General features: G+C 44.2%; 1 protein-coding gene across 1 annotated transcript; it reads right to left on the bottom strand.

The window, feature by feature from the left end:
* Positions 1-1,382: 1,382 nt before the first annotated feature.
* Positions 1,383-16,024, bottom strand: LOC115187384 (uncharacterized). The gene is made up of 6 exons (XM_029746462.1): positions 15,896-16,024; positions 4,956-5,278; positions 2,473-2,880; positions 2,195-2,344; positions 1,810-1,886; positions 1,383-1,487 (listed from the first exon to the last, which is right to left on the bottom strand). The coding sequence occupies exons 2-6, from the start codon at positions 5,221-5,223 to the stop codon at positions 1,404-1,406; spliced, it is 987 nt and encodes a 328-aa protein (XP_029602322.1). The 5' UTR covers positions 5,224-5,278; positions 15,896-16,024; the 3' UTR covers positions 1,383-1,403.
* Between the last annotated feature and the right edge of the window lie 6,234 nt (positions 16,025-22,258).

Raw genomic sequence — 22,258 nt, forward strand, 5'->3', positions numbered from 1 at the left:
CCATAACACTTCCGCTACAGAGCAGAATCACTAGTTGAGTAAACCACAATCACACACATAGGACAATACATTACATGCAATCAAATGAACAAACACTCCCATATACCAACATTATTTATATGTAAACTTATACATACATTGACCACTACTAATGTTGATAAACTGATATTATGTTGTTGGCATTACAGTACTCATATAAGAGCTAGTCACTGATTGGCTGAGAAGACACACTAGGCACACAGGTAACCGACACTGACTTCCTGTTGTTCTTGCCATGGTGCTGTCATTCAGCCTGAGGAAGAGAGTCCAAATGTTATTATTGTTGTATAGGTCTCACTCTGCTGGTATTGATGGCTGGTATAAGTCTCACTCTGCTGGTATTGATGGATGGTATAGGTCTCACTCTGCTGGTATTGATGGATGGTATAGGTCACATTCTGCTGGTATTGATGGATGGTATAGGTCTCACACTCTGCTGGTATTGATGGATGGTATAGGTCTCACATTCTGCTGGTATTGATGGATGGTATAGGTCTCACTCTGCTGGTATTGATGGATGGTATAGGTCTCACTCTGCTGGTATTGATGGATGGTATAGGTCTCACTCTGCTGGTATTGATGGATGGTATAGGTCTCACTCTGCTGGTATTGATGGATGGTATAGGTCACATTCTGCTGGTATTGATGGATGGTATAGGTCTCACTCTGCTGGTATTGATGGATGGTATAGGTCTCACTCTGCTGGTATTGATGGATGGTATAGGTCTCACACTCTGCTGGTATTGATGGATGGTATAGGTCTCACTCTGCTGGTATTGATGGATGGTATAGGTCTCACACTGCTGGTATTGATGGCTGGTATAGGTCTCACACTCTGCTGGTATTGATGGATGGTATAGGTCTCACACTCTGCTGGTATTGATGGCTGGTATAGGTCTCACTCTGCTGGTATTGATGGATGGTATAGGTCTCACTCTGCTGGTATTGATGGATGGTATAGGTCTCACTCTGCTGGTATGGATGGATGGTATAGGTCTCACATTCTAATGATATTGATGGCTGGTATAGGTCTCACTCTGCTGGTATTGATGGATGGTATAGGTCTCACTCTGCTGGTATTGATGGCTGGTATAGGTCTCACTCTGTTGGTATTGATGGATGGTATAGGTCTCACCCTGCTGGTATTGATGAATGGTATAGGTCTCACTCTGCTGGTATTGATGGATGGTATAGGTCTCATATTCTAATGGTATTGATGGGTGGTATATGTATCACTCTGCTGGTATTGATGGATGGTATAGGTATCACTCTGCTGGTATTGATGGATGGTATAGGTCTCACTCTGCTGGTATTGATGAATGGTATAGGTCTCACACTCTGCTGGTATTGATGGATGGTATAGGTCACACTCTGCTGGTATTGATGGCTGAGTAGGTACTGAAGTCAGAGTTCTGGACTCTCTTCTTCTTCTTTGGTCTCCTCTGTTCCTGACGGATATCCAACGATGAGAGAGAGACAGACAGAGAAAGAAACCAAGACAGAGACAGAGACAGAGACAGAGAGAAAGAGAAAGAGAGAGAGACAGAGAAAGAGGCCAAGAGAAAGACAGAGAGTGAGAGCTAATATGTTATATTTTAATATTAGTGATATGTGAAAATTAATATTTTACAACATGTTTTGATATAATATATATCTACTGTTATTAATGACTATAATTGGCATGAAAAAAACTCTTTGAAAAGGGCAGGGTTACCTAATACATGGACTACAAATCAAGATGGCTACCCATAATAAAACTACAACACCCACTTCGACTGTAGTCTGCTCTCTGCTGTCACTTCCCCTGGTGGTCGTTCTGTTCAGAGAAACCTGAGTTTCAGTTGGAGCTGTAGAGGAAGAGTTAGCATCATTAAAACACCAAGTTTCAGGTTAAACTAGGACATATCAGTTAATAGTTGGTAGATGTTTCGCAATTGTAAATGAGAACTTGTTCTCAACTTGCCTACCTGGTTAAATAAAGGTGAAAAAAATAATAATAATAATAAAAATGTTAACTTATTGTGGTCAAAATGCTGGTTATAAACTTAGGTAATTATTTTAAATAATAGGTGAGATTGATCAGGAATACCCAGACTTAAAACATGAATGAGTGAAAAAGTCAATCTTGACTGAGAGAGTGAGAGAGTCAGTGCACCTGTTGTTCTGCAGAAGGAGTAGACACAGGTGGAGGAGAGGAGAGAGGAGAGGAGAGCAGACACAGGACACAGACTGAACAGCAACATCCAACACAGCCCACAGTCTACAGGAGGAGGGGAGGAGGAGGAGGGCTCAGGAGGACTGGTTTCTAGACAAAATATTAAACACAAACATAACTACACTCTTAGAAACAATCAAGGCCTTCTCAATGATCTATTGTTAGTCAATACCAAAGATACAGCAGGAAGATAAAGACAGAATAATAACTGTTCTTACCAAGTGAAATCCTAGTGGTGATGTTTCCATAGTGGTACAACTCTTTCTGTTTAATTAGTTTTCCTTCTCCAACCAGGTTAGTCTCCATAGTCCCACAGTAGTAGAGTCCCAGGTCAGATTCAGTGATGTTCTCAATCAGTAGATCATAGGAGTTGTTATAGGGGTTCCACACCACATTATATCCAGGGAAACGGTTGGGAATATGAGAAACATCCTGAAGATTTTGGTAAACGTAGTAAGTTGAAATAACTAGAGAAGGCTGGTACTTGTGAGAACAGTTCCTATACCACATAATGTATACTCCAGTAGTTATGTTACAGTCACAGTAGAGAGTGATGTTGTCTCCTGGTCTGACTCTCAGCTCCACCTCCGCTGCAGAGATCCCATCCTGACTGGAGGAAACAGCACCTACAGGTAACAGAGGAACAGTGTTAGGATGAACTGACTGGAGGAAACAGCACCTACAGGTAACAGAGGAACAGTGTTAGGATGAACTGACTGGAGGAAACAGCACCTACAGGTAGCAGAGGAACAGTGTTAGGATGAACTGACTGGAGGAAACAGCACCTACAGGTAGCAGAGGAACAGTGTTAGGATGAACTGACTGGAGGAAACAGCACCTACAGGTAACAGAGGAACAGTGTTAGGATGAACTGACTGGAGGAAACAGCACCTACAGGTAGCAGAGGAACAGTGTTAGGATGAACTGACTGGAGGAAACAGCACCTACAGGTAGCAGAGGAACAGTGTTAGGATGAACCAGAATCTTGTTTGGATATGATTCACTTTCTACAGTCTCATATTGTGGGTTCACCCTCAGGAACACCACATGAAACCTACGTGGACAACATCTGCCGAGACACTGGTCTCAGAACAGAGAGCTATGGCAACAACAGAGAGCTATGGCAACAGTAGAGAGCTATGGCAACAACAGAGAGCTATGGCAACAACAGAGAGCTATGGCAACAACAGAGAGCTATGGCAACAACAGAGAGCTATGGCAACAACAGAGATCTATGGCAACAACAGAGAGCTATGGCAACAACAGAGATCTATGGCAACAACAGAGAGCTATGGCAACAACAGAGAGCTATGGCAACAACAGAGATCTATGGCAACAACAGAGATCTATGGCAACAACAAAGAGCTATGGCAACAACAGAGAGCTATGGCAACTACAGAGAGCTATGGTAACAACAAAGAGCTATGGCAACAACAGAGAGCTATGGTAACAACAGAGAGCTATGGCAACAACAGAGAACTATGGCAACAACAGAGATCTATGGCAACAACAGAGAGCTATGGCAACTACAGAGAGCTATGGCAACAACAGAGATCTATGGCAACAACAGAGAGCTATGGCAACTACAGAGAGCTATGGCAACAACAGAGATCTATGGCAACAACAGAGAGCTATGGCAACTACAGAGAGCTATGGCATGCCATCATCAAATAAAATTTTATTGGTCACATACACATGGTTAGCGGGTGTTAATGCGAGTGTAGCGAAATGCTTGTCCTTCTAGTTCCGACCATGCAGTAATATCTAACAAGTAATCTAACAATTTCACAACAACTACCTTATACCCACAAGTGTAAAGGAATGAATAAGAATATGTACATATAAATATATGGATGAGCGATGGCCGAACGGCATAGGCAAGATGCAGTAGATGGTATAGAGTACAGTATATAAATATGAGATGAGTAATGTAGGGTATGTAAACATTATATAAAGTGGGATCCTCCATAGACAAAGATGGCATGCAAAGTAACAGCACGTACACATTTACATTTACATTTAAGTCATTTAGCAGACGCTCTTATCCGTACACACTACACTCTTAGTAAAAAGGGTACTTTGGCTGTCCCCATAGGAGAACCCTTAGAATAACCCTTTTTGGTTCCAGGTAGAACCCTTTTTGGTTCCAGGTAGAACCCTTTTTGGTTCCAGGTAGAACCCTTTTTGGTTCCAGGTAGAACCCTTTTGGTTCCAGGTAGAACCCTTTTGGTCCAGGTAGAGCCCTTTTGGTTCCAGGTAGAGCCCTTTTGGTTCCAGGTAGAACCTTTTTGGTTCCAGGTAGAGCCCTTTTGGTTCCAGGTAGAGCCCTTTTGGTTCCAGGTAGAGCCCTTTTGGTTCCAGGTAGAGCCCTTTTGGTTCCAGGTAGAGCCCTTTTGGTTCCAGGTAGAGCCCTTTTGGTTCCAGGTAGAACCCTTTTGGTTCCAGGTAGAACCCTTTTGGTTCCAGGTAGAGCCCTTTTGGTTCCAGGTAGAGCCCTTTTGGTTCCAGGTAGAGCCCTTTTGGTTCCAGGTAGAGCCCTTTTGGGTTCAAGATCGAACCATTTCCACAGAGGGAACCCAAAAGGGTTCTATAGAACCCAAAAGGGTAGGTTAATAAATGTAGAGAACTATAAAACCACATCAAACGATGAGCTATCGTGCAGCTGTGAGGCCTAATAAAACTAATTCTAAAGGCTACTTACACAAGAGAGTGATGAGAGAAACACACAGCCTGTCCATCTGGTGGTCTGATGGTCTGATGGTGACTGTCAGAGAGTAGCTGGGTCTTTGAGTAACAAGGTCTTTGCTGCGTATTTCCGTGTTCATGACTAGATGTACTTTACCATGAAAGGACATAGGAGCAGCGATTGGTTCGATGGAGTGGAAAGTTTTCAGCTCGTGGTCCTTTTCTCTGAAACCCATGTTGTGACAGGAAGAGGAGGGTCTAGCATCGAGGTAAACAGGTTTCATACCAACGTGACGTCAATGGAAAATATTCAGCTTCTTTGAGGTGTTCACCTTAGACCTATAGACACCATGAAGAAACAAAAACACATTTTGATGACTGAGTTGACCTTTAAACCTTAAAGAAAATTCACTTATACAGAAGCTTAAAGTAGAACCATAGGACTTTATACCTGTAGTCAGGCAGTAGGCCCTATTGACCCTCGTCTATTGGTTGACCACAACACTCTGATAACATGGAGACTAAACACTAAGTATTAAACCATGACACTCTGATAACATGGAGACTAAACACTAAGTATTAAATCATAACACTCTGATAACATGGAGACTAAACACTAAGTATTAAACCATAACACTCTGATAACATGGAGACTAAACACTAAGTATTAGACCATAACACTCTGATAACATGGAGACTAAACACTAAGTATTAGACCATAACACTCTGATAACATGGAGACTAAACACTAAGTATTAGACCTTAACACTCTGATAACATGGAGACTAAACACTAAGTATTAGACCTTAACACTCTGATAACATGGAGACTAAACACTAAGTATTAGACCATAACACTCTGATAACATGGAGACTAAACACTAAGTATTAAACCATAACACTCTGATAACATGGAGACTAAACACTAAGTATTAAACCATAACACTCTGATAACATGGAGACTAAACACTAAGTATTAGACCATAACACTCTGATAACATGGAGACTAAACACTAAGTATTAGACCATAACACTCTGATAACATGGAGACTAAACACTAAGTATTAGACCATAACACTCTGATAACATGGAGACTAAACACTAAGTATTAAACCATAACACTCTGATAACATGGAGACTAAACACTAAGTATTAAACCATAACACTCTGATAACATGGAGACTAAACACTAAGTATTAAACCATAACACTCTGATAACATGGACACTAAACACTAAGTATTAAACCATAACACTCTGATAACATGGAGACTAAACACTAAGTATTAGACCATAACACTCTGATAACATGGAGACTAAACACTAAGTATTAGACCATAACACTCTGATAACATTTTTTTTAATTTTTTTTATTTCACCTTTATTTAACCAGGTAGGCAAGTTGAGAACAAGTTCTCATTTACAATTGCGACCTGGCCAAGATAAAGCAAAGCAGTTCAACAACATACAAAAACAGAGTTACACATGGAGTAAAACAACATACAATCAATGATGCAGTAGAAAAAAATAAGACTATATACAATGTGAGCAAATGATGTGAGATAATGGAGGTAAAGGCAAAAAATGCCATGGTGGCAAAGTAAATAAAGTATGGCAAGAAAAACACTGGAATGGTAGATTTGTAGTTTGAAGAAAGTTAAAAGTTAAAATATAAATAATATGGTGCAAAGGAGCAAAAATTAATAAAATAAATAAATACAGTAGGGGAAAAGGTAGTAGTTTGGGCTCAATTAAAGATGGGCTATGTACAGGTGCAGAGATCTGTGAGCTGCTCTGACAGCTGGTGCTTAAAGCTAGTGAGGGAGATAAGTGTTTCCAGTTTTAGAGATTTTTGTAGTTCGTTCCAGTCATTGGCAGCTGAGAACTGGAAGGAGAGACGACCAAAGGAGGAGTTGGCTTTAGGGGTGACCAGAGAGATATACCTGCTGGAGCGCGTGCTACAGGTGGGTGCTGCTATGGTGACCAGTGAGCAGAGATAAGGGGGGACTTTACCTAGCAGGGTCTTGTAGATGACCTGGAGCCAATGTGTTTGGCGACGATTATGAAGTGAAGGCCAGCCAACGAGAGCATACAGGTCGCAGTGGTGGGTTGTATATGGGGCTTTGGTGACAAAACGGATGGCACTGTGATAGACTGCATCCAGCTTGTTGAGTAGGGTATTGGAGGCTATTTTGTAAATGACATCGCCGAAGTCGAGGATTGGTAGGATGGTCAGTTTTACGAGGGTATGTTTGGCAGCATGAGTGAAGGATGCTTTGTTGCGAAATAGGAAGCCAATTCTAGATTTCCCTTTGGATTGGAGATGATTGATGTGAGTCTGGAAGGAGAGTTTACAGTCTAACCAGACACCTAGGTATTTGTAGTTGTCCACAAATTCTAAGTTAGAACCGTCCAGAGAAGTTATGCTGGATGGGCGGGCAGGTGCAGGCAGCGATCGGTTGAAGAGCATGCATTTAGTTTTACTTGTGTTTAGGAGCAGTTGGAGACCACGGAAGGAGAGTTGAATGGCATTGAAGCTCGTCTGGAGGGTTGTTAACACAGTGTCCAAAGAAGGGCCAGAAGTATACAGAATGGTGTCGTCTGCGTAGAGGTGGATCAGAGATTCACCAGCAGCAAAAGCGACATCATTTATGTATACAGAGAAAAGAGTTGGCCCAAGAATTGAACCCTGTGGTACCCCCATAGAGACTGCCAGAGGTCCAGACAGTAGGCCCTCCGATTTGACACACTGAACTCTGTCAGAGAAGTAGTTGGTGAACCAGGCGACGCAATCGTTTGAGAAACCAAGGCTACTAAGTCTGCCGATGAGGATGTGGTGATTAACAGAGTCAAAAGCTTTGGCCAGGTCAATGAATACGGCAGCACAGTAATGTTTCTTATCGATGGCGGTTACGATGTCGTTTAGGACCTTGAGCGTGGCTGAGGTGCACCCATGACCAGCTCTGAAACCAGATTGCATAGCGGAGAGGGTGCGGTGGGATTCAAAATAGTCGGTAATCTGTTTGTTGACTTGGCTTTCGAAGACCTTAGAAAGGCAGGGTAGGATGGATATAGGTCTGTAGCAATTTGGGTCAAGAGTGTCACCTCCTTTGAAGAGGGGGATGACAGCAGCTGCTTTCCAATCTGTGGGAATCTCAGACGACACGAAAGAGAGGTTGAACAGGCTAGTAATAGGGGTTGCAATAATTTCGGCAGATAATTTTAGAAAGAAAGGGTCCAGATTGTCAAGCCCAGCTGATTTGTAGGGGTCCAGATTTTGCAGCTCTTTCAGAACATCAGCTGAATGGATTTGGGAGAAGGAGAAATGGGGGAGGCTTGGGCGAGTAGCTGTGGGGGGTGCAGTGCTGTTGAATGCAGTAGGGGTAGTTAGGTGGAAAGCATGGCCAGCCGTAGAAAAATGCTTATTGAAATTCTCAATTATAGTGGGCTTATCGGTGGTGACAGAGTTTCCTATCCTCAGTGCAGTGGGCAGTTGGGAGGAGGTGTTCTTATTCTCCATGGACTTTACAATGTCCCAGAACTTTTTAGAGTTGGAGTTGCACGAAGCAAATTTCTGTTTGAAAAAGCTAGCCTTGGCGTTTCTAACTGCCTGTGTGTATTGGTTTCTAACTTCCCTAAAAAGTTGCATATCGCGGGGGCAGTTCGATGCTAATGCAGAACGCCACAGGATATTTTTGTGTTGGTTAAGGGCAGTCAGGTCTGGGGAGAACCAAGGGCTATATCTGTTCCTGGTTCTAAATTTCTTGAAAGGGGCATGCTTATTTAAGATGGAGAGGAAGGCATTTTAAAAAAATAACCAGGCATCCTCTACTGACGGGATGAGGTCAATATCCTTCCAGGATACCAGGGCCAGGTCGATTAGAAAGGCTTGCTCGTTGAAATGTTTCAGGGAGCGTTTGACAGTGATGAGTGGAGGTCGTTTGACCGCTGACCCATTACGGGTGCAGGCAATGAGGCAGTGATCGCTGAGATCTTGGTTGAAAACAGCAGAGGTGTAATTAGAGGGCACATTGGTTAGGATGATATCTATGAGGGTGCCAGTGTTTGCGGCTTTGGGGTTGTACCTGGTGGGTTCATTAATAATTTGTGTGAGATTGAGGGCATCAAGCTTGGATTGTAGAATGGCTGGGGTGTTAAGCATGTCCCAGTTTTGGTCGCCTAGTAGCACGAGCTCTGAAGATAGATGGGGGGCAATCAGTTCACATATGGTGTCCAGAGCACAGCTAGGGGCCGAGGGGGGTCTATAGCAGGCGGCAACGGTGAGAGACTTGTTTTTGGAGAGGTGGATTTTTAAAAGTAGAAGTTCAAATTGTTTGGGTACAGACCTGGATAGCAGGACAGAACTCTGCAAGCTATCTCTGCAGTAGATTGCAACACCGCCCCCTTTGGTCGTTCTATCTTGTCTGAAAACGTTGTAGTTAGGGATGAAGATTTCACAGTTTTTGGTGGACTTCCTAAGCCAAGATTCAGACACAGCTAGGACATCCGGGTTGGCAGAGTGTGCTAAAGCAGTGAATAAAACAAACTTAGGGAGGAGGCTTCTAATGTTAACATGCATGAAACCAAGGCTATTACGGTTACAGAAGTCATCAAAAGAGAGCGCCTGGGGAGTAAGTGTGGAGCCAGGCACTGCAGGGCCTGGATTCACCTCTACATCCCCAGAGGAGCAGAGAAGAATGAGTATGAGGGTACGGCTAAAAGCTATAAGAATTGGTCGTCTGTGACGTCCAGAATAGAGAGAAAAAGGAGCAGGTTTCTGGGGGCGATAAAATAGCTTCAAGGTATAATGTACAGACAAAGGTATGGTGGGATGTGAGTACAGAGGAGGTAAACCTAGGCATTTAGTGATTATGAGAGAGATATTGTCTCTAGAAACATCATTGAAACCAGAAGATGTCATAGCATGTGTGGGTGGAGGAACTGAGAGGTTGGATAAGGTATAATGAGCAGGGCTAGAGGCTCTACAGTGAAATAAGCCAATAAACACTAACCAGAACAGCAATGGACAAGGCATATTGACATTAAGGAGAGGCATGCTTAGCCGAGTGATCAGAGGGTCCAGTGAGATTCAGACAGCTAGCCGGGCCATAGGTAGCAAGCTGGTGGAAGATGGGAGGGAGGTCTGTTTTTAGCCGCCTCGTGCGTTTCCGTCTGTGGGTTAATGGGGTTCCGTGTGGAAGGGGGGACCTGTCCAAGTTGGCAAAATAGTTAGTTATATTGGCCCAAGAAAAGTGTCCGACAGACCTATTCAGATCGCAGCCGAAAAGACAGCTAACGATTAGCTGGCCGCAGATGGGCGATCAGGTTACGTCGCGACGGAGGGGCCAGTTGGACAACTCCCTCGGGCAGATAACGTCGGTGATCCAGTCGTGAAGACCCAATGGGGCTCCGCATCGGCAGTAAAACGGGTCAGGATAGGTGAGTTGTAGCCCAGGAGACACTTCAGCTGGCTAGCTCAGGAATAGCCCACGAGTGGCTGACGGAATTCTTCAGCTGGCTAGCTAGCTAGCTCCGTAATAGTGTGTGTTAATTCCGAGACCGACGTTGCCAATAGTCACTCAGGTAGCAGCTAGTTAGCTGCATGATCCAGGTGTAAATGTCCAGAGCCTGCGGTAGAAATCGAGGAAAGGAGAGAGAATAGGTCCGATATGCTCTGGTCTGAGTCGCGCTGTACAAAAAACTGGCGATAGCTTTTCGAGCTAATGGATAGCTGAGGACAGCTAACCGTAGCTAGCTGAACTTCAACGTTAGCCAGTGAAAATGGCTAACCTCTGGCTAGCTTCTGTCGTGGAATTCAGATGAGGTAAATAATACTTTCTTCTTTTTTTTTAAATTGATGAGGCGGGTTGCAGGAGAGTGCTTTGAGGTTGAGTATTTAGTATTAACATGGAGACTAAACACTAAGTATTAGACCATAACACTCTGATAACATGGAGACTAAACAATAAGTATTAAACCATAATACTCTGATAACTCAACACAGAGTTCCTGGTTACAGCCATTAGCCGTGATATATTGGCCATATACCACAACCCCCCAAGGTGCCTTATTGCTGTTATAAACAGGTTACCAACATACTTAGAACAGTAGACAAGTTGTTTGCATCGTACCTGTGGTATCTTGTCTCATATATATATATATATGTCACAAATATCTTCGTCTTCTGACGATAATGCGAAATCGTCCTCGGAAAAGGTAGACCAATACGCAGCAGGTGTGCAGTTGTTCATTTTGAACATTAAAATTAAATCAACACGAATACAAAACAACAAACAAGAAAAATAACGATAAACTGACAGTCCTGTTAGGCATACTTACGCTAAACACGGAACAATCACCCACAAATAACAAACAAACACACCCTAATATATGGGACTCTCAATCAAAGGCAGATAGACAACACCTGCCTTCAACTGAGAGTCCCAACCCCAATTAACCAAACATAGAAACACACACACTAGACTAACCATAGAATACATAAACATAGACCATCAACCAAAAACCCAGAAATACTAAATCAAACACCCTTTAAACAAACACACCACCCTGAACCACATAAAACAAATACCCTCTGCCACGTCCTGACCAAACTACAATACTAATTAACCCTTATACTGGCCAGGACGTGACAGTACCCCCCCCTTAAAGGTGCTAACCCCGGAAGCACCTTTAAAACAAAAACAACAACCCCAAACAACAAAACAAAAATTCCCCTCTACTAAAGGGAGGGAAGGGAGGGTGGCTGCCGTCAACGACGGCACTGTGCTACACCCCCCCCTCCCCAACCCACCTATATCAGGAGGTGGCTCCGGTTCTGGCCTTTCCAGGCAGTCGGGCCACTCTGGCAGTTCGGGGCAGTCTGGCCAGTCTGGCAGCACGGGGCAGTCTGGCAACTCGGGGCAGTCTGGGCAGTCTGGCTACTCGGGACAGTCTGGGCAGTCTGGCAACTCGGGACAGTCTGGGCAGTCTGGCAACTCGGGACAGTCTGGGCAGTCTGGCAACTCGGGACAGTCTGGGCAGTCTGGCAACTTGGGACAGTCTGGGCAGTCTGGCAGCTCGGGACAGTCTGGGCAGCCTGGCTGCTCGGGACAGTCTGGGCAGTCTGGCAGCTCGGGACAGTCTGGGCAGTCTGGCAGCTCGGGACAGTCTGGGCAGTCTGGCCACTCCGGCAGTTCAGGGCAGTCTGGCCACTCCGGCAGTTCAGGGCAGTCTGGCCACTCCGGCAGTTCAGGGCAGTCTGGCCACTCCGGCAGTTCAGCGCAGTCTGGCCACTCCGGCAGTTCAGCGCAGTCTGGCCACTCCGGCAGTTCAGCGCAGTCTGGCCACTCCGGCAGTTCAGCGCAGTCTGGCCACTCCGGCGACTGTTGACTGGCGGGCAGCTCCGACGACTGTTGACTGGCGGGCAGCTCCGACGACTATTGACTGGCGGGCAGCTCCGACGACTGTTGACTGGCGGGCAGCTCCGACGACTGTTGACTGGCGGGCAGCTCCGACGACTGTTGACTGGCGGGCAGCTCCGACGACTGTTGACTGGCGAGGCTGGGTTTACGCACTTGAAAGCTAGTGCGGGGAGCGGGAACAGGACGAGTCGGACTGGGTTGTCGCACTTCCGGGTCCGCACGAGAGACAGGAGCTGGAAACCCAGGGCTATGGAGGCGCACAGCCGGTCTAGGTCTTACCTCCTGCACAACCCGCCTTGGCTGGATGGAACTAGTAGCCCTGTACGAGCGCGGTGCTCGTACAGGGCAGACTGGGCTGTGCAGGGGCCTGATGGTAGCCGTGCGTAGAGCGGGAGTTGGGTAGCCTGGTCCTCGGAGGCGTACCGGCGACCAGATGCGCTGCGCAGGCATCCTCCTACCAGGCTGGATGCCCGCTCTAGCACGGCACCTGCGAGGGGCTGGAATAACTCGCACCGGACTGTGCATGCGTATGGGTGAGATAGTGCGCATCTCAGCGAAACATAGCGCTCTCCACCCCATACGCTCCTCCATATAACCACGGGTAGCTGGCTTCCGGCTCTTCCTACGCCTAGCCAAACTACCCGTGTGCCCCCCAAAAATGTTTTCTTGGGGGTGCCTCTCGTGCTTCTCCCTCAGCGCGTCCATGGCCTCGTACCTCCGCCTCTCTGCCTTGGCTGCCTCAATTTCCCACTGCGGCCGGCGATAATCCCCAGCCTGGTGCCAAGGTCCGGCCCCGTCCAGAACTTCCTCCCAGGTCCACTTCTCCTGCCAGTCCAACTCGAAGTCCCTCTGCTCCTTCCTCTGCTGCTTGGTCCATCGTTGGTGGGTGATTCTGTCACAAATATCTTCGTCTTCTGACGATAATGCGAAATCGTCATCGGAAAAGGTAGACCAATACGCAGCAGGTGTGCAGTTGTTCATTTTGAACATTTAATTAAATCAACACGAATACAAAACAACAAACAAGAAAACGAACGATAAACTGACAGTCCTGTTAGGCTTACTTACGCTAAACACGGAACAATCACCCACAAATAACAAACAAACACACCCTAATATATGGGACTCTCAATCAAAGGCAGATAGACAACACCTGCCTTCAACTGAGAGTCCCAACCCCAATTAACCAAACATAGAAACACACACACTAGACTAACCATAGAATACATAAACATAGACCATCAACCAAAAACCCAGAAATACTAAATCAAACACCCTTTAAACAAACACACCACCCTGAACCACATAAAACAAATACCCTCTGCCACGTCCTGACCAAACTACAATACTAATTAACCCTTATACTGGCCAGGACGTGACAATATATATATATATATATATATATATATATATATATATATGTATGTGTATATGTGTGTATATATATATATATATATATATATATATATATATATATATATATGAGACAAGATACCACAGGTACGATATATATATATATTAGCATTCATGAATATATAGCATTCAACTAGCGAGTTTTAAAACTGACTTTTATTTGGAACATTAAACTATGGTGGTGATAATAGATTGGAGGATGTGCTATATACCCAGTGTTAAACATCCCATCTGATGAATGATCTCTGTGTTTATCAACGAACAGTGGCCAATCAGTTAACATCCACACTCTGGTCAACATGTGTGAAGGGGAGAGATATATGTGACAAATGAACTTGTAATAACAACGTTTGGACTCTCTTCCTCAGGCTGAATGACAGGACCATGACAACAACAACAGGAAGTCAGTGTGGGTTTCCTGTGTACTGAGTGTGTCCTCTCAGCCAATCAGTTACTAGCTTTTATATGAGTACTGTAATACCAACATCACAATATCAGACTAATCAACATTAGTAGTGGTCACTGTATGTATGTGTTTTCATCTGTTCACATTTGTGAAAATATATGTGTGGTTTTATGATTGTATATCATGTATAGTCCTATGTGTGTGGTTGTGGTTTACTCAGCTAGTGCTGCTGCTCTGTAGGGGAGGGTTTAAGGGGCCTTGGTTTCTGGTCTGAGGAGCAGTGTCAGAGTGACTGGGTCTGTCAGTAACAGTATCAGAGTAGCTGGGTCTGTCAGTAACAGTATCAGAGTAGCTGGGTCTGTCAGTAACAGTATCAGAGTAGCTGGGTCTGTCAGTAACAGTATCAGAGTAGCTGGGTCTGTCAGTAACAGTATCAGAGTAGTTGGGTCTGTCAATAACAGTATCAGAGTAGCTGGGTCTGTCAGTAACAGTATCAGAGTAGCTGGGTCTGTCAGTAACAGTATCAGAGTAGCTGGGTCTGTCAGTAACAGTATCAGAGTAGCTGGGTCTGTCAGTAACAGAGTCAGAGTAGCTGGGTCTGTCAGTAACAGTATCAGAGTAGCTGGGTCTGTCAGTAACAGTATCAGAGTAGCTGGGTCAGTCAGAAACAGTATCAGAGTAGCTGGGTCAGTCAGTAACAGTATCAGAGTAGCTGGGTCTGTCAGTAACAGTATCAGAGTAACTGGGTCTGTCAGTAACAGTATCAGAGTAGCTGGGTCTGTCAGTAACAGTATCAGAGTAGCTGGGTCTGTCAGTAACAGTATCAGAGTAGCTGGGTCTGTCAGTAACAGTATCAGAGTAGCTGGGTCTGTCAGTAACAGTATCAGAGTAACTGGGTCTGTCAGTAACAGTATCAGAGTAGCTGGGTCTGTCAGTAACAGTATCAGAGTAGCTGGGTCAGTCAGAAACAGTATCAGAGTAGCTGGGTCAGTCAGTAACAGTATCGGAGTAGCAACAACACAAAAAAACAATCATATGGACACACCCTCATATACCCCCCCACACACACATACATATATATATATATATATATATATATATATATATATATATATATATATATATATATATATATATATATACATACATGTAAACATGTACATACATTGACCACTACTAATGTTGATAAGTAGAATATTGGCATTGCAGTACTCATTTAAGAGCTAGTCATGATTGTCTGAGAAGACACACTCAGTATGTAGGAAACCCACACTTACTTCCTGTTGCTGTTGCCATGATGCAGCTATTCTCCTGATGATGAACTCATGTTTCACACTGAGTGCGTTTCTCAGTTTTTCTATGTCCTATTTGTTGCCAAGATTTTTTGTGGATAAATACTTCTTTTTGGGATTCCTCAGTTAGCTCATACAGATTATGTTTAGATTTAAATGTTATGATTACTGGATATTCATCATTTGATAAATCAAACATTAATACTGGCAGGTTACATGTATAGAGGCTAACAATAAGCCTCTGTCTCATGATAGGTCTCTGTCAGAAGTGTCTTCTCTTTCAAGGGTCAACAGTTACATCAACATTAGTGTTTGGTTCTTCATGTTGTGTTTGATGATGTTGCAGCAGGTTGACTTTACCAGGTGCTGCTATTTAGGTGTTGCTATCTACAACGACCACAGAAAAGAAGCTGAATATTTTCCAAACCTGTTTACCTCGATGCTAGAAAATCCTCCTTCATGTCACACAACATGGGTTTCAGAGAAAAGGACCACGAGCTGAAAACTTTCCACTCGATCGAACCAATCGCTGCTCGTATGTCCTTTCATGGTAAAGTACATCTCGTTGCTAACACAGAAATAGAGAGACCTTCCCCATTATGTATTAAGGGGACTTTAAGATTAATATGTTTTGCTGCAGGCCTTATCATAGATACTGTTGCTATGTGTCTAAAACTCTGCCACTATACATTGTACAAGAATCTATATTAGTCTTTGTGGTTAAGCCCTGGCTGCTGTGAGAGTGAGCTGCAGGCTGGGTCTGAGTCAGACTGAAACTAGATAAAGAGAAGTAACCACTGTCTGGTTTTGACATGTTGATCTTGTGTGACAGTGGACAATGCTAATGAATTCAGAGAAGCTACTGTACTAGGTTACTTTATAAGGAACCTCAGCTTATTGATACACACATACATTGACGTAGGTGATCAGACCACCAGGTAGTGATCACATGTATATAATCAGCTGTGCCTTTAGGTGGGGTGCAGAACTTACTCTGCAACATACATGATGTGTTCCCTTTGTCAACTTTTGTCTGCAATTGCATTGATAAAGGTTTGATTAATTTACTTAAAGATGATATTGTCAGACTGCTGATTTCACCAAAAAGCCACTGATTGACAAGGAACAAGGAACCTACCCCGGCAACAACAATAAGTCAATGATTGACAAGGAACAAGGAACCTACCCTGACAGTCACATGCACCAAATATAACAGTGAAATGCTTACTTATAAGCCCATAACCAACAATGCAGTTTTAAGAAAAATAAGCGTTAAGTAGAAAATAACAAATAATTAAATCGCAGCAGTGAAATTTCATTAGCGAGGCTATATACACGGGGTAACGGTACAGAGTCAATGTGAGGGGGCACTGGTTAGTTGAGGTAATTGAGGTGTAATGTACATGTAGGTAGAGTTAAAGTGACTATGCATAGATTATTAACAGAGAGAAGCAGCAGCGTAAAAGTGGGGAGGGGTAGGGGGGGCAATGCAAATAGTATGGGCAGCCATTTGATTAGATGTTCAGGAGTCTTTTGGCTTGGGGGTAGAAGCTGTTAAGAAGCCTTTTGGACCTAGACTTGGCGCTCCGTTACCACTTGCCATGTGGTAGCAGAGAGAACAGTCTATGACTAGGATGGCTGGAGTCTTTGAACATTTTAAGGCCTTCATCTGACACCACCTGGTATAGAGGTCCTGGATGGCAGGAAGTTTGGCCCCAGTGATGTACTGGGCCAAACGCATTGCCCTCTGTAGTGCCTTGCGGTCGGGGGCCAAGCAGTTGCCATACCAGGATGTGATGCAACCAGTCAGGATGCTCTCGATGCTCTCGATGGTGCAGCAGTATAACTTTTTGAGGATCTGAAGACCCATGCCAAATCTTTTCAGTCTCCTGAGGGGGAATAGGCTTTGTCGTTCCCTCTTCAGAGACTGTCTTGGTGTGTTTGAAGCATGATAGTTTGTTGTTGATGTGGACACTAAGGAACTTGAAGCTCTCAACCTGCTCCACTATGGCCGCGTCAAAGATAATGGTGGCGTGCTTGGTCCTCCATTTCCTGTAGTCCACAATAATCTTCTTTGTCTTGATAACTTTAAGGGAGAGGTTGTTATCCTGGCACCACATGGCCAGGTCTCTGACCTCTTCCTTTTAGGCTGTCAAATCGTTGTCAGTGATCAGGCCTACCACTGGTGTGTCATCTGCAAACTTAATGATGGTGTTGGAGTTGTGCCTGGCCATGTAGTCATGAGTGAACAGGGAGAACAGGAGGGGAATGAGCACGCACCCCTGAGGGGCCGCCGTGTTGAGGATCTGCGTGGCAGATGTGTTTTTACCTACCATTACCACCTGGGGTCGGCCCATCAGGAAAACCAGGATACAGTTGCAGAGGGAGGTGTTTAGTCCCAGGGTCCTTAGCTTAGTGATGAGCTTTGAGGGCACTATGGGGTTGAATGCAAATTGGAATGGGGTTTCTGGGATAATGGTGCTGATGTGAGCCATGACCAGCCTTTCAAAGCACTTCATGGCTACAGGCGTGAGTGCTATGGGTCGGTAGTCATTTAGGCAGGTTACCTTAGTGTTCTTGGGCACAGGGACTATGGTGGTCTGCTTGAAATATGTTGGTATTACAGTCTCAGTCAGGGACAGGTTGAACATGTCAGTGAAGACACTTGCCAGTTGGTAAGCGCATGCTCCGAGTTCCTGGTAATCCGTCTGGGCCTGCAGCCTTTTGAATGTTGACCTGTTTAAAGGTATTACTCACATCGGCTACAGAGAGCGTGAACACAGTCGTCCGGAACAGCTGATGCTCTCATGCATGTGTCGGTGTTGCTTGCCCCGAAGCAAGCATGAAAGTAATTTAGCTTGTCTGGAAAGCTTCTGTCACTGGGCAGCTCAGAGCTTTGCTTCCTTTTGCAGTCTGTAATAGTTTGCAAGTCTTGTCACATCCGACGAGCATCGGTGCCAGTGTAGCACGATTCAATCTTAGTCCTGTATTGATGCTTTGGCTGTTTTATGGTTTGTCGGAGGGCATAGCGGGATGTCTTATATGTTTCTGTACAGCACTTTGAGATATCAGCTGATGTAAGAAGTGCTATATAAATACATTTGATTTGATTTGATTATATGCGTCAGGGTTAGAGTCCCGTCCTTGAAAGCATCAGCTCTACCCATCAGCTCAGTGCGGATGTTGCCTGTAATCCATGGCTTCTGGCTGGGGTATGTGCGTACAGTCAATGTGGGGACGACACCATCGATGCACTTATTGATGAAGCCAGTGACTGATGTGATGTACTCCTCAATGCCATCGTAAGAATCCTGGAACTTATTCCAGTCTTTGCAAAACAGTCCTGTAGCTTATTAATAATAACATCTGATTCATCTGATCACTTTTTATTGACCGAGTCACTCGTGCATCCTGCTTTAGTTTTTGCTTGTAAGCAGGAATCAGGAGGATAGAATTATGTTCAAATTTGCCAAATGGAAGGCGAGGGAGAGATTTGTTTGCAACTCTGTGTGTGGAGTAAAGCTGGTCTACTACTGTTGACCATCCTCCCAACGAAGGGGCATGACCTGGGACTCTACTACTGTGGGACTAAGGAGATGAATGATGAAGAGGAGATTCAGGTCTACCACTATGGAAAGGTCACCACTTGGATTTTAATTGCTAAAAATGTGTTCCTTGTGTGAACATCCAGTAAAGTCCATGTTCCTATGGTAGTGAACATGTTCTGAAGCTTTTTAAAGTTCATATTAAAACAACTCATAGTTGGTAGTAACTGTATCCAGGGGACTAGATGATAGGTTATATTAACCATACACAGTAAGCTGTGTAGGGATGTTGTTCCTCTCTACTGTACAGAGGACTCTCACACCATCACCTCTCTACTGTACAGAGGACTCCCACACCATCACCTCTCTACTGTACAGAGGACTCCCCCACCATCACCTCTCTACTGTACAGAGGACTCCCCCACCATCACCTCTCTACTGTACAGAGGACTCCCCCACCATCACCTCTCTACTGTACAGAGGACTCCCCCACCATCACCTCTCTACTGTACAGAGGACTCCAACACCATCACCTCTCTACTGTACAGAGGACTCCCACACCATCACCTCTCTACTGTACAGAGGACTCCCCCACCATCACCTCTCTACTGTACAGAGGACTCCCACACCATCACCTCTTGTGACTGTCCTGACTGTGGTGTGTCTGCCGACTGTGGTCTGAGCTGGGTCCTGGTGGTGATCTCCAAAGCTCTGTTTCTGCTCCTCATTCCTGCTGCCTTCTGGGCCATGGAACACACACGGTGGGTCGAGACCAGGGTTTCTGTTAAGCACCAGACATTTGACATCCGCATGTTAATTTACCGCACATTTGGTAAATTTACCCGACCCATATACAATGGGTGTGTAGCCTGATTAGCGTGTCCACCCACAGTGCTCAGAACGACAAATCATATTTAGATTATGGTAGTTAATATCAACAGAACATGCAAGTCAAGGATGCAACAATGTGTGGTCCTTCTAACCTAATACTGATTAGCTCTTACAAAACATTTACTTTACCTCAGCCAACAAGAAGAGTATCCCCCATAGTAGAACATTTTACCTTTTCTATTCATCAGCTTGTAGAGAAAATAAATGTCCTATTCCAAACAGACTCTGAGATAGTTGTGGGACGATAGATCCCAAAATCATACAACCATTAGACCTAGGCTACAACGAAGAGGCTAATTAACATTATTTCTCAATGGGAATTTTTCTTCTTCTCCCAGACAATAGGCCGGCCAAAAGCCGGCTATTACCGGTTAACAGAAACCCCAGTCAGGACATACGGCTTCTCATATGAACTTAATTTCTCAACAACTACAGTGATGTGATAACCTGTTTTACATGTTGTGTTTTGTTGTGTTAAAACCAGGAGTTCATAAGGAGAGGAGGGAAGTCCAGAAAAGAAGCAGAGACCAGTCATTCTCCTTGTCTGTAGTGAATTGAACTCCTCTATCAGAGACCAGTAATTCTCCTTGTCTGTAGTGAATTGAACTTCTCTATCAGAGACCAGTCATTCTCCTTGTCTGTAGTGAATTGAACTTCTCTATCAGAGACCAGTCATTCTCCTTGTCTGTAGTGAATTGAACTTCTCTATCAGAGACCAGTCATTCTCCTTGTCTGTAGTGAATTGAACTTCTCTATCAGAGACCAGTCATTCTCCTTGTCTGTAGTGAATTGAACTTCTCTATCAGAGACCAGTCATTCTCCATGTCTGTAGTGAATTGAACTCCTCTATCAGAGACCAGTCAATCTCCATGTCTGTAATGAATTGAACTCCTCTATCAGAGACCAGTCATTCTCCTTGTCTGTAGTGAATTGAACTTCTCTATCAGAGACCAGTCATTCTCCTTGTCTGTAGTGAATTGAACTCCTTTATCAGAGACCAGTCATTCTCCTTGTCTGTAGTAAATTGAACTTCTCTATCAGAGACCAGTCATTCTCCTTGTCTGTAATGAACTTCTCTATCAGAGACCAGTCATTCTCCTTGTCTGTAGTGAATTGAACTTCTCTATCAGAGACCAGTCATTCTCCTTGTCTGTAGTGAAATGAACTTCTCTATCAGAGACCAGTCATTCTCCTTGTCTGTAGTGAATTGAACTTCTCTATCAGAGACCAGTCATTCTCCATGTCTGTAGTGAATTGAACTTCTCTATCAGAGACCAGTCATTCTCCTTGTCTGTAGTGAATTGAACTCCTTTATCAGAGACCAGTCATTCTCCTTGTCTGTAGTGAATTGAACTTCTCTATCAGAGACCAGTCATTCTCCTTGTCTGTAATGAACTTCTCTATCAGAGACCAGCCATTCTCCTTGTCTGTAGTGAATTGAACTTCTCTATCAGAGACCAGTCATTCTCCTTGTCTGTAGTGAATTGAACTTCTCTATCAGAGACCAGTCATTCTCCTTGTCTGTAGTGAATTGAACTTCTCTATCAGAGACCAGTCATTCTCCTTGTCTGTAGTGAATTGAACTTCTCTATCAGAGACCAGTCATTCTCCATGTCTGTAGTGAATTGAACTTCTCTATCAGAGACCAGTCATTCTCCTTGTCTGTAATGAACTTCTCTTCTTCGTGTCCAATGAGATCAGCATCAAACTGTTGTCATTTGTTATTTTGCCTTTCTTTTTTTTGTGCATAGAGATTTTTTTAACAAAAAGTTTCTACTTTTATCTGAACTTTTTTGTCGCTTCTTTTACAATGTCATTTCTTTTACCATTTGAAAATGTCTCCAACATTTTATTGTTATGCATTTTCTATTTTTATGGACATAATGATCAGGTCTGATTTATAGTTCAGATTGAGATAATGTCTGATTTATAGCCTGTGTGTATCTAACCTAACGTAGCAGGTGTAAAAGTGTATCCACCCTCCAGAGATCTGTATATAGTGACAAGATGCTCATGTCTATGTCTATAACAATGGGAGGTGTTGTCCTGTGTAGTGATATTCAGAACACCTCCAGTTGCAGTAGAAAGCTGTTATTGTGATATGAAGATGCATAATTCTGCCTCTGTCTGTCTGTCTGTCTGTCTGTCTGTCTGTCTGTCTGTCTGTCTGTCTGTCTGTCTGTCTGTCTGTCTGTCTGTCTGTCTGTCTGTCTGTCTGTCTGTCTGTCTGGGGGAGAGGTCACTAAGGGTCAAGGTGCTGAGCTGGACCTCTGGGCTGAGCTGATGTCTGGTGTCACTGATGGAATCACTAATGATCAATAACCTCTTGACCACTGGGAAATAAAAAACTGGAG

Source organism: Salmo trutta, unplaced genomic scaffold (genome assembly GCF_901001165.1).
Source record: "Salmo trutta unplaced genomic scaffold, fSalTru1.1, whole genome shotgun sequence".
Lineage (NCBI taxonomy): Eukaryota > Metazoa > Chordata > Actinopteri > Salmoniformes > Salmonidae > Salmo > Salmo trutta.

Coding starts and splice junctions, on each gene's coding strand:
- LOC115187384 (XM_029746462.1), bottom strand. CDS start 5,223: ATGAAACCTGTTTACCTCGATGCTAGACCCTCCTCTTCCTGTCACAAC. Junction 2,345..2,472: donor CACCACTAGGATTTCACTTG/GTAAGAACAGTT, acceptor TATTTTGTCTAG/AAACCAGTCCTCCTGAGCCC. Junction 1,488..1,809: donor GAGAGCAGACTACAGTCGAA/GTGGGTGTTGTA, acceptor GATATCCGTCAG/GAACAGAGGAGACCAAAGAA.